General features: G+C 41.4%; 1 protein-coding gene across 7 annotated transcripts in view; it reads right to left on the reverse strand.

Annotated features, from left to right (window-relative positions):
- The window catches only part of TET1 (tet methylcytosine dioxygenase 1), a 98,636-nt gene that overhangs the window by 51,414 nt on the left and 33,680 nt on the right, over positions 1-13,542 (reverse strand). For 6 of the 7 annotated variants that reach the window (XM_061373955.1, XM_061373954.1, XM_061373956.1 and 3 more), the window contains 2 exons: positions 10,682-12,736; positions 3,478-3,528 (listed from right to left, as the gene is read on the reverse strand). In XM_061373955.1, the coding sequence (XP_061229939.1) occupies positions 3,478-3,528; positions 10,682-12,613 (1,983 nt within the window). In that variant the 5' untranslated portion in view covers positions 12,614-12,736. Of the gene's footprint in view, positions 1-3,477; positions 3,529-3,630; positions 3,933-10,681; positions 12,737-13,542 lie in introns of those variants that run through there. The other variant, XM_061373959.1, reaches the window with a different exon arrangement.

Below are 13,542 nucleotides of genomic sequence, written 5' to 3' on the forward strand. Positions count from 1 at the left end.
CAGAAATTCTAGGTACTGAGTTATTTCTGGCTTTTAGCTTTACTTAAATTGAACAGGTTTTCTGCAGTTTAGCACGTGTTGTTCCCACTTCTCTGGCACACAGGATAACCATTACAGTGTTTATGCATAAACACACAAATAGAATCAGCCAGAGAACAAAGAATGTGCATGCAGTTATAATACTCACTTAGCACTGCATATATTATCCTGGATCTCTCTCACAGTCTCTTCCCCCACCCCTTTTTTTTTCCCTTTTCCTTTTTTTTTTTTGTTTTTTTTTTTGTTTTGTTTTGTTTTGTTTTGTTTTAAATCTCTATCAACACAGCAAATATCTGCAGCCATCGAAACAGTAGCCTTGGCTCCACAGAACCTAGTAGAAAGACCATGGACTATACTTTTTCACCAGCTGCACCTTGACCTGCATGAGGTTTCATTACTGGTGCCACTGCTGTCTGTCTTTTATAAGTGTAGATTTCCCTGGCAATTATGACGCCACGTTCAAGTGCTCCGTTCCTCTGAGCTCTGTGTTAATAAAACTGCATGACTGCAAACATTTCCCTACTTTTAAAGAGGGGTGCATTGCACTCCCCAGATTGAGTGAGAACACTGCTAAGTAGCTAAAGGGAAAATTAGAGTAGGTGAAGCAGGGTGTATAATATGTCTTTTGAAATGCAGATGAATGAATTTTTAAGTGTCTCTTCTACCTAGGCTGAAGTGTCTGCTTAACTGAGGATAACACACAGTATAAACGGTAAGAAAAAGCATTGGTATATTTCTTCCTTAGTATCCATTACTGTGCACTCACAAAGACTCTTTCTTCAATGAGAATTTGCCTAAATGTGATGAATATTTCAGATGTTCTTTCAAAATAAACATGGAGAGCCTAATACAATATTTATGGCACAGAAGAATTTCCTAAATGACTCCTCCAATAACCAGAAAGGAGCACTAAAACACAAGCGTGGAAAATGATATACAGTAAACAAAAAGTACAGTATAATGTCGCATGTATTACTTTTAGTCTTAATGTTTGTATCTGTCCAACCTGTTTTCAATAGAAAAGCACTGTTTATTTTCATCCTGTACAGAAGAATTTGTAAATATGTTGGTCCTAAAAAGCACAATTAGAGAGCACTAGCCCTCCAAGTAAATAAATGTGCATCTATAAAAACTTAGGAGGAGTAGAAAGATACTCAGACTGTGTATTATTGGAAGAAAGTACTACAAATCCTCCTTTTAAAAGTTTATGATACTATTTGAATAAAATACAAAGAAAAAAGTAAATATTCTATTAAAATTTTGAAAGTGTCACTGGTAAGTTACCCTCAATCACTACTGATCATTAAATCAAATGTTAAGATTATAAATTAATAGATACAACAATACCACTTTACACGGCAATCCCACCAATAACAGAAACCAGGTTTGAGAGTCATGTATTGGAACATTATATTTATAAAAATGCCCTTGTAAAGAAATCTGCAAATTATCTAGCTTTTTCTCAGTTTACTGCAGCCATCAGAGAGCTGCAACTTAAGATGACCAACCTCCCTTCTCCCCTCCAAAACCAAAGGAAAACTCCACCAACCCCAACCTACACATTTCATAAGATAAAGGGGTACCATGCATTACTTGGTGGATGCAAATGAACAAACTCTTAGGAAATACACTTCAGCACCAGAAAACAAAAACAAATACTAGTTAGCACAAAGAACAGTTCCTAACACAAAGAGGAAACACTGCAGAATCAATTCAGCAATGGGAAAGTAAGACCATAAATAAAAACAAGTCTAATGACTAACATTCAATACTATGCATACACACACGAAAACAGACAAGCCTTTCCTTTAAGAGACAAGGAAACAACACTCTTCAAGTTTTTTGGAAAGGGGGGAAATGAATGTATTACAGAATCATAGGAACCTGCTCTGCCATCAAATTAGAAACAGTGGCAAAACGAACTCAAAGAAAAAACTGAAGACTCAACTATGAGCCCCTACTGTAGACAGATGCCCAATACAACATAGCTACCTATCACAAAAAAAAATACTCTTTGACAGAACAGGTGTCATAATTTACAAAGCTGAATGACTAATTTACAAACAGTCCTTATTCTGCACACTATTATCAACTGCACAAAACACACCATGAGCAAATGCTAAAGTTTTAAGTCTACATTGGCATAAAATGAATACTTAAAAGCATACCCATGACATAATGAAAGATGCTAACATTTTAATGGACTCATTTACTTAATGCAAGAAATGAAAGCACGTGCTAGTGTTGTACAATCACAATTACTGTTAGCATAACACACAGGGAGATGGCTTTCACAACTACTACCACATGAAAAGACAGACAACCTTGAAGCTGGACATACTTGCAAGTCACACAAGGTTATCTGCTCCTTGCTCCATCTTAACTTTGCTTTATCTTACAAATTCACACATCCTTTAAGCAAGTTTCTGTAATGTGTGACAGTAATGACAAAACTGATAATTGGGATGTTTTCAAATATAATTACACTACAGACATTCAGTGTTTGTCAAATCCACCATGTCAAGTAACTTCTGACATTCTAATGTACCGAAACAACTCTAAACTATCTTTTGTTACATTTATCTGGTGTAAGAGAATAGCTCTACAAAGTTTAACAACATGTATTTCTTCTCATTTTCTTTAGCTTCATCTTACACACACTATCCATCTTACTTGCAGTATCCATCCTCCAAAATGTTAATTTGCAATAACAGAATTAATGACTTATTTCTATTCAAAATATTCTAAAGACTAACTGAAAGATGAAACATTGATGTGCTACTTGTTACTTCAAAAAAAAACAACCCTCCATTAGCCATGAGTGTAGCAAGTCTGTATTTTGTTATAAGAACTAAAACATTTCCATTTGAATGACCAATCTTTTGTTATCACATAAGATAGCCATCTTTAAAATCTTGAAGAAATGTGTTACCAAGTGAGACTGAAGGCTGATATAAGTTCACAGAACCTTCAGTCTCACTTAAGGCTTCCTAAAGTTTAAAGAAAAAAGGAAATCAAAAGTACAGTAATGTAAGCATAGAATTTCTCTTCTGCTAATTTGGTTTGCATTATAACATTGACTTCTTACATTGAATTTCAGATGCCACAAAATTGTATACTAAACACCCCACCGATATTCAACTGTTACCTTTGGAAGTATGAAACTAGGAATAGAGAAAATTAAAGTGAATCTTCAGTGCAATGGAAAGCAAACTTTTGGTCTGCAGACCTGTGCAGAAAGAGCCAAATATGTACACAACATGCTTGAAAAGAAAGAGAAAAAAAGAACATGTTCTGTGCTTTTAAAATTAGCTAATCTCCTGAAGAGCTGGAAAGCGCCACTTCCCATAAATTAACCCTTTGGTTTCCTAATTTATATGACAAGAAAATGCTGCTTAAAAATGGGAAGGGAGAAATATTAAAGCAATTATTGGTTACCTTTAAAACTCTTTGCTTCCTCCTCTGAGGCCTTTTGTTTTCAGTTAGAACCTAAAAAAACATCAAATTGCAGAGTAAGTTGTGGTCACAAAGGCACCTCCGATTTTATTATCAAACTGTAATATTGCTTATTATATACCCTGAATGCTTTACATGCGGCACTTTGGAGGGCTGACGGAGGCTCTTACGCGGCCCCTCCACCGCCACCGCCGCAGACGGCCGAGGGGAGAGGCCCCGCCGCCGCCCCCCCGGAGCCGGCCTCGCTGGTGCCCCGCATTCCTCACAGCGGCGCCCACGAGGCGGCCATCTTGCTTCCTGCCGCAGCAGTGCCCTCCTCCAGGCGGCGTCGCGGGCGCGAGCCTCGTGCGGCTCCGCGGCGCGCGCGCGCACACGCGGCAGGGCGCGAGGAGCCGCGAACCGGCCCCAGCCAATGCGGTGGCTGCGGCCCAAAGCGCTCCCCCGCCACCCTCGCTTCGCTCTCCCCCCCCCCACCCCCGGCCTCCTCCCGCGCTCGCGCCGGCCCTGCCCAAACAAAGGGTCTCCTGTGCGGGCGCCGCAGCGGCCGCCCGCAAGAAGCGGCACGGACTTCACACGCGTGCGGACGCGGAGCCGGCGCACAGCCTGGTCGGCGGGGGGAGGGACGGGGGAAGCGCCCACGCGGGCGGCGGCCCCGGGGCCTTTCGGGCTCCACCAGGGCTGTGGCTGCTGTTGCAGGCGGGGTCAGGCGAGGACACGGCTCCTGCGCGTGGGCACGCACGTCCGCGCACCCGCACGGATGCACGCGTGCGCACAGCCGCATGCACACGTGTACGCGCCTGGGTGCATGAAGGCGGGCGGCGAAGCACTAGACAACAGGGCCAAACACCCTCCCCGTGAATAGCAGTGCCGTGGGGCACCACACTGGCAACGCTCTCCCTTGCACCCCGCCTCGTCCTGGAAAGAGTGGACATCGCCACTCACTGGGAGGAATCATAGAATCATCCAGGCTAGAAAAGACCTTTATGATCACCAAGTTCAACCTTGAAGCCGCAGGCAAGGGCCTGCCTTCAAACGCTGCACCAAGCCAAGGGAACTACTTCACAGCACCAGCCCCCTCCACAATCTCTGCCCGGGGTCACGACACCAGCACCCACCGTATTCAACCCCCAACAAGCTCACACGGACCCAGCCCATGGTTGCTACATGCAACCCACACAGCCCGGCTGCGAGATAAGACTTCGTCTTCATCTATTTCTCCAGCACCTAACGGAAAGTATCTGCTGCAAACAGCTTGTGATGGCAACAGGCCACCATACAAACAAAAAAATACACTTGTTTTTCCACATCTCCACCTGCTTAAAATGTTCATCTGTGTTGAAGAATCGTAGAATAGTTTGGGTTGGAAGGGAACTTCCAAAGCCATCTAGTCCAACCCCCCCTACATCTTCATCTACATCAGATTGCCCAGAACCACATGCAGCCTGGCCCTGAATGTCTCCAGCTATAGGGCCTTTACCACCTCTGGGCAACTTGTTCCACTATTTTACCATCATCATTGTAAAGAATTTTTTCCTCATATCCAGTCTGAATCTCTCCTCCTTTAGTTTAAAATCATTTCCCCCTGTCCTGTCACAACAGGCCCTGATAAAAACTCTTATCCCAGAAAAGAAAGGAGGGGTCACGGCTCTGCAAGTTTTCACACCAAGCCCTAAAGTATCACAGGGATACACTCTAACCGTAGGCAACAAACAAATAACAAGGTATCTAACATACCACTAGTCACCCAAGCCATTTACTGAAACAATTTGCAGTTGACATCTAAACCAGAAAGTTGGCCAAGCATGACACATGGAAAAAACCCGGTATGAAGGTCTTTTTAGCAGCTACAGACTGCAATTTAAAACTGTTTCCTTTAACCATTGCTAAATTACAAGTGCAATTGTTGTCTGGCTATTGGTGCAAATCAGTTAAGTAGTGCAAATGCTCAGATGTGGACACAAAACTCACTCTGCAGCTCATCAATTAAGTCAGAGAAAGGCTTCCCCATTTTGTTGCCCAATGCTACATTGTATTTAAGTTCCTCATTTGTTACACCAGAGTACTGTATTAAATAGGATTTAGGATCAGGTAAAATAAAAGTACTGATTTGTAACATTTTCCAAAATTACACAAGTTTGCAAGGGTCTTTAAGCATAATAAGAACAAGAAAGGTACATACACTCAGTGATCTGGGTCTTCTTTGCAGTTTTGACTACTTAAGGTGCTCTACAGTCAAAAATAAATAAAAATAATATAAAAAAAAAATTGTATGCTAAGACCCAGTGCTCTGACTTAAGTCCCCAGTTTCTTGTGTGCATAGGGCAGCACCAAAGCAGTAGTTTCAGATTTCCTTGCTAGTCAGGCAGTTTCCCCTCTTGTTAGGATGGGTCCTCAAAAACAGGGAAGGAAAGAAACCTCTTCAAATGAAAATTTCTCTGTAAAAGCTGTAAGAACTGGCACAGACAGTAACACGCAGTGAGGAAGCAACTTTTTAAATGCATCCTCTGCAAATAACTATAACCCAAACTAACCTATTTTGCTGTAATTCAGGCTGCATTATAGCCCACACCAGGATTACAGAGAACGGCAGTGTGAGTCGCAATTATTTCACATACCCACAGAGCACACGTATGTAAAACAGAATCATAGAATCATAAGAGTAAACTGCATGACTCCAACTCCCTGCCCTGCATCCACGGAGTAGGCTCTACACACCTTCACTCACCTTAACCAAAGTTACTAATGCCTCTAGCCCATGTGCTATCCCCTTATAAAACTATCAAGTATTGTATTCAAGAGGAATGTTTTTATGCACACTCATTTTAAAATTTGTCTGGCTTAAATACTTCTGGATCCTATTGTAAAATAAATACCACAAAGTCCACATTTCTTGATTATAACTAGGTCTAGCTAGAAAACAAGAATTCCATTTTGCCTTTTTTTTAAAAAAAAAAAAAAAAAAATTTCAACAGTTGGTTATGTTCCAAAGCAGAGCAAACCTTTCAAAAATCAAGAGGAGACAGATGGGATGTGGGATATCAGAGTTCAAGCCCCTGGTCTGCATCAGACAAAAAGCCCTAACCACCCATGCTGTTCTAATTCTCTCCTTCTTTCTTTTTCAAGTTTTAAGCAGAAATTTCATTTGGAACCTTGAGAAACTTTCCCCTCAAAATAGTTGCATCAAGACAGATAGTAGCTCTGAAAGCTTCCTGTTAAATCAGCATTTTCCATTCAAGGAATGGCTTACTGGAAAGTTCCCAACCTACTTGAATTGCAGCATCCTCTTTAAATATGTCTGGGTTTTCATCAGCATATTAAAAACCCACAAGCAAGCAGGCCCTTATTGTTGTTTAATATTTCCATGTTACTCACATTACAGCTATTAAAGAAGATGTCTCGAGACACCTTGGTCAACCCAGTGAACTTGTACTCAGTGACCTGATTTTTTTTTTTTAATCAGTTTATTGACTCCAGGTCCCACTAAATCTAAAATGGTCTGTAATCTAATACAAACTAAAGCTCTCCCTGGCAGATGCTTTCAGCCCAAGAGTCCTCCCCTGCCCAGACAGGACCCTAAAATGTAGGCACCCTGGAAAGCTTTGCAGAAAGAAGCTTTTAGAGATGACGGCTCCCCACAGCTGCTGGTTATGCAGCAGCTCATTATGTTCATGTCCTTTTGGGCAAGGAGCTCTGGTGGCATGCCACAAAACCTTGCAAGTTCAGTCCTCGGTAACTGGAGCTGCTTAGCTTGGCCCCCACCAGGGACAGGGCGACAGCTATGCCCAGGAGAGCGCTGTCCAGCTGGGAGCCAGATGGGATCTGCATCCACCCACCTAGCCAGGAAGTAGCTGTGAAATATGCTTCAGTAACTGATATACTCTTTCAGAAAACAGCAGATTTGTAAAGACAAAAAAGGTGGAAGCATCACACTCTTGCCTAGGTAAACTTATCAGACTCTTCACTGTGAAGCATTCCCACATTACTCAGAGAGGGACCGAATATAAAGCCCTTTTCCTCCTCTTTTCAAAGCTGGCTTGCTTTCTCCCCCATGTATTTTAGGATTTTTCTCTACGAAATCCTAACCAGCCACAATGTGAATCCCTCAGGAAGGGACATTACATACAACAATATTGCTATACACACAGGCTGTGAACTAGAGCTCACAACACTTCATCCAGACTTTCATGTCAAATCTCTGCAAATAAAATTGCATTCAGGAAGGTAAAGTACCACTGAAGGCTTACATGCATGTTATTCTGAAGTGATATTTTTCAAGTCCAATATAGTTTTCAAATCTTTACCTCTATTATGTGTGAATTAATGAAAATAACAGTACAATAACTAATACCAGCTCCAAACACACAAATGATACTCTCCAAGGGTTGAATGCTTGCGCACACATACGGGCATGTGTGTTGGAATATGCACTTCAGTCTGCATTCACTGCTTCTACCAGCCAGGCCTTATGCCCTGTAACTGTAAATCCATGTAAATTCTTAAGGAAAACCAACACTTTCTCTTTTTAAAACAGCACGCATGGACTGCCAACCCCTGCACTGGCTATCCTACAGCCATTTTATGTACAGAGATCCTGTTGACTTCACTTTGACTTTTGTATTGTTTTGTTAGAATAAGAAGAGATAATTCCCTTTAAGGCAAACCACCAGTGCTTAAACTATGCTCATGCAGAGCACATCTATCCCCTACACCCTCCTCCCAATGAATCACATCTAAAAAATGCTTACATTCCACCAACATGAGACATGCATGATTCTTCTGAACAAGGAACATAGTGAAGCCAACATCATTTCTCTTAATATGTTCACTTCCTATACCATGGACAGAAACCTACAGTTTTGGGTTTCCCCCAGCCGCCCTCTATTTCAAATGCATTACTGTCACAGAAGTCCCATCTGTTGCAGTCCCAGTCCTACCAGTCTGGGAAAATGCAACGGGATTCCCTTCCAGAGTGCTACAATCTTATCTAAAGGATAGCTGCTGAACAGAGTGATAGTGTTTCCCCTCCCCCCACACCTCCTCCTGTATCTCAACACCTCTAAAGAATCCTCGTAACATATGTACGTTGTAGAAATAGTTTCTTCTTTCATTTTCTCAGAGCACAGTTTCTAGAAATGACAAATGAGGCAAGGCTTGCTTCTAAGAATATCTGAGAAAACACCAGGTTTCATTCAAATACAATTTTGTAAGAACATACTTGACATATACTTAAATGTCAGGAGTTCTTTATTTCCTCCATGCAGTACTCTGAAACGTCATACAAAATTTAACAAGAAATGAACGTGACCCCTGGTGCAGCTCTAAATGCACTGTACAAAATGAGACCAGTTTGGTAAAATAAAAGCACACACACACATAAAAAAAAGAAGTTGCCAAAGAAAAGAGTAAAACCAAGGAATCTTATAAAGAAAACAAACAGAGTGCCCAGAGAGGACAAAGGTGAAGCGGCAAAGCTAATCTGCAAGGAGAAGGTCAACCTGAGCAACCAGAAAATAAGTCTTAGTCTGGAAAACAAAGGTTGACAGAAAAGCTGAAGTGCTTCCTTTCACCAACCCTGCCAAACCCCTTTTTAAAACATGGCTGCTAGATCACTTCCTACCTCAACTCCACCAATTCTGTCCCCATAAGCTTCTTCAATCCCACTGACTAAGAAAAGGATGTAACGGCACTACTCTTCAGCTGTAAAAGGTCAGGATCTTTCTCCATCACCTTTATTGTTTTAATATACATATCTTAAGTCACATTAGTTATCCCTCCCCTCATTTTTTTTTTATTCCCAAGAGCATTCAGGAGCAGTTGACACACAAAGGGGTTTTTGAATGAACTCTGAGCCAAGTTGTTTAAACCTACTTCCCTAAACATTAAAACTTAAAATATAACTTAAAATATACTTCCCCCGCAAAGGGGAATATATCATATCCCCTCACTGCTACAGGACTTTTCTTTCTACTTGCCTACCTTAAGAACAGAACAGACTTCTCTGCAAACCCTGGTAAGCACAAGACAGAGCAGTGAAAACAGAAGGTCTCCTGAGATCTCCGCAGCTGATGGGAATTTCTACCTGCTGTAAGAATACACCATTTTAATGAAACTGCTATTGAGAAAGGCTTTGTAGGTGCATTCTCCCCAGTGTGAACTGCTCCACTCCGAGTACACACTGGTGCAGAGACTTGAACCTCAGTTTCCCACATCCCAAGGCAAATGTCCCAGTGACTTAACTACCGAGAGAGCCTCTCACTCTCCGTGGCTCAGGTACTACTGTATCATAAGAAGTAGAACACATGCAGCAGCACATGATGGCACAGAGGCTAACTGCAGTTCACAGGTTAGGGGATTCAGTTGGGATGTGGGAAATCTACGTTCAACTCCCTACTTACCTGATGGTAAAGCCTGATCTTGAACTGAAATCTCTCAGAAGGTCAGTGCTGTTATCACAGGGGCATACAGACTGTCTTTTCCCCTCCTCTTTGTTCCAAAAGTAATGACCTGGGTTACAAAAGGCTGATGGATCAGAAAAATGAGTGAGAAACACAGAAAAAGAAAGTATGTATGGGGGATGTGGTAAAAGACATAGGGAGACAGGTAGGAGAAGTGAAATGAGAGAAACAGAAGAACAGACAATTAGAAAGGCAGAGAGATGCAAAAGGGGAAAATGCAGCTACAATTTGGTCCTGAAGTTTTATAAATTTATTTCTACCAAATATGTCATCACAAGCAAATCACTTTAACTGAATTAAAGAGCAAACAGCCTGCCTTCCTTTGCTTTTTAACCCTTAGCACTTCGATATACAGACCCTAATAACTCACAGACTCCTAGGACTACCTTCATTCTGCTCCCTCCCCAAATTTTGCACTTAAATTTTTTCATCTCTTCATGCCCTCAATGAATTAATTGCTTTGGCCAATATGTCAATATCTGGAACACAGAGTTAAAGCCATAGTTACCTCTGATTTTATGCATTTACACATCAGGAGTAAGAAAAACTCCAGCTCACTTTAATCTATACCTCTACAGATGATAACAGAAAGTTACTATACAACCTGTTAGCTCCAACAGTAACCCTAAGCTCTTTAAAGCTGTAAAGTGACCTGCATTTCCCTCGGTAGTATTTTGAGATGTACCTCAAGCATCAAAAGAATGACTTCATCCACAACTTCTTTGGCTTACCTCAAAAGGTAGCATGATAGGTGGTGGTGGCTTTTTCAGTTCTTCACATTTTCTCTTTTTACATATCCGGTGACTAGTTTTGCGTTTCCTGCAACAGCTGCATTCTTCACAATTTGTTTTCCGCAGACAGGGCTCACAGACTCCACAACGCCTTCGTTTCTTTTTCTCTAGCATAGGGAGCAGAGATGAATATGGAACAGGGTAATCACCAGCTGGATTTTTAACTGAGGATGGCCCTGAGGCTTCAACTGCTTCAGTGCTGTCTCTCACGTTGTCCTGAACCAAATTCAAGCTTACTCCAACACTTCCCAGCTGTGATGAATAATCATTATGCTGCAGTCTTGAGTCAGCTGGCAAATCTGCATTTATGGCTTTTTCTGAGGCAAGAGCAGAGATTTCCATGCTTGAAGGCAACTCTGAAACAAAACCTTCAGAGAATTGTCCGGAGCTTTCACCAGGGATTTTATTGACTGTGCTTTTTTCTAAACCTAGAGATAAAGCGGGGACATAACCTGAATTCAGAATTAATGTCCCTGCATTGATACATTTAACAAGCTGCTCAATGTCCTCCACTTCAATATTGTTTAAAGAGGTATCGGAAACTGGTTCACATACTGTAAATATGTTTTTAGAGTCAGATTCTGAATTCTCTTTTGTACAGCTAAAATCCAAATTTGAGTCAAGTTCTTTATGAAAAGGTACAAAATCCACATCCAGTTTCATATGGGATTCTGCAAATGAGCTTGCACCTTCAAAACGTAAAAGTGAATTTGATCCAATGACAGCTACAGAGCTGGAATTTGAACCTACGTCTTTACTCTCAGAGTCTAAGTCCCAGCCTGCCTTCAAGCAGGACTCTGCAAGTGAGCTTGCATCTTCTAATAGATTTTCTTGTGAGTTAAAATCAGAGGTAACTATAGGTGCAGAATGCAAGTCTTGTTCTTCACTAGGTAGCACCTGGTCCAACTCTACTTCAAGGTGAGATTTGGCAAGTGGGACCAACTCTTCTAACAGTACTGCTGAGCTGAGGTCTGAGGTATTGACAGAACTGGAGTTGGGTTCTTTACTGCTAGGCACCAAATCAAAGGGAGTCTCTGTGCACACCTTCAAGTTTGACTCAGATGTGATTGCAGAGTCAGAAGGAGAAGACAGAAGCACAAGGGCAGCATCTTTGACAAATGTTTCAGTGGAACTACCCAAATTGAGATCGCTGGGTGTTTGCTCACAGGGCAGGTCTTCATGCTTATATTTCACCCCTGATGCTTCTGTATCATCATCAGTTACCTGACTGCTTGGAATAGAGTCATTTGTTTCAGGTATTTCTACCTCTTTGTCTTGACTGGCACATGTGGTCACAGGCTCTTCACCTGCACTACATAGTACATCTTCTACAGGCAGAGGAGCTAAATCATTTTGTGCTAAATCGTGTTTCAACACTCTTTCACCTGCTTCTATGATTTTTTCTTCTTCTACTGCCAGAGCTTCTTGTTCATGTTTTTCCTTTGTTTCTAGCCTTTTTTGTGCTGCAGCTTTCTTGGGTTTTGCAATTGCTGGAGTTTGGGACAATCTACGGGAGAATGATCGGTTACGGAGAGACATTGTAAAGCCATTGATGTTGAAAGAATCCTGGTTATGAAAGAGGATATTGTCAGCTTTCTCCAAACTCACCCAAGATGCTCCAGACAAGGTTCTGGTTACACTGCTCCTGAGAAGTCTACCTGAAGAGCTCATGATTGGTTTCTTTTCCTGCTGTTTTTTCTTAACATCTTTTTCTTGTGCTGGCTTTTTGCCTTTTCCAGAACTCACAGCTTTTGTAGAAGTCTTTGTGGTTTTCTTTCTCATTTGGCTAGATTTCTTTTTGCTCTGGTTAGTTTTCTTTTTGCCTAACTCTTCCTTTTTGACTAATCTGGAAGGCCTCGCGTGGTGAGCCATGTCTGTGGAGTCGTAGAAATGTTAAGAGGTGAGATGGAAAAAAATCATGAGCTCTTGAGAGAACTTCTCGCTAGAAAACTGCATACTCCCATTGCTGCTCCCTGTGGTGATGCAACATTAACTCTGAAACAGAAAAAGATACAAAATATATTTTTAATTCGTGATTGGTGCTAATGTATTAAACCATCCATTTTTAAATATGTAAAATACACTGGTAGAACTAGAAATACATTGGAAATAGGAACATACTGTATTGTTCCATACATTGGAACGTATTGGACACTACATTCCATTACTACAAAAGCTTTGAAAAATACTAGTATGTTGAATAAAAAGCTTGCCTAAATGCCTGTAGCACAAATGAATAAGAAAACAGAACTCAAATGACCAGGCAACGTCACATATTTACTGTTTTAGTTCTAAAAAGTCTGAATTTTCTCAGTCTTACTAACTGCTTATTAACCTCCCCTTCCCCTTGAGTAAGGACGGGAAAAGTTTACATCCATAGCTTTATGTTCAACAGCGTATCTATCACTGCAAGGACATTCAGGAAAAAAGAACAAAGCCAAACTTAGTGTGTGTGCGTGTGTGTGAACATCCATACACCATCACCAGGGCCTAATCATTCTTCTACCATCCATTGACTGCCCACCATGGTACAGTTGCAGGCTGGAGAGGCAACTGGTTTCCCAAAGATATCTAACTTGTAGTGTTATTCCCAGGGGAACTGGACCATGGAAGATGTGCCTTTCCCAGTATTATCTCAGAGGATAACATACCTGTGCACTCTTATTACACTGCAAGCCTTGCTTCCACCCTGTCTAGCTATATCGAATGTATTAGGCAGATAGTTGTCTCTGCTTCATCATTATGACCACTAACATATTTGCCTTCAACAAAATACCACACATTTCTCCTAAGCTTTTATA

This window comes from Neopsephotus bourkii, unplaced genomic scaffold, assembly GCF_033783945.1.
Source record: "Neopsephotus bourkii isolate Nb327-2 ecotype Australia unplaced genomic scaffold, CSIRO-AGI_Nbou_v1 NB_1634, whole genome shotgun sequence".
In the NCBI taxonomy this organism is placed as follows: domain Eukaryota; kingdom Metazoa; phylum Chordata; class Aves; order Psittaciformes; family Psittacidae; genus Neopsephotus; species Neopsephotus bourkii.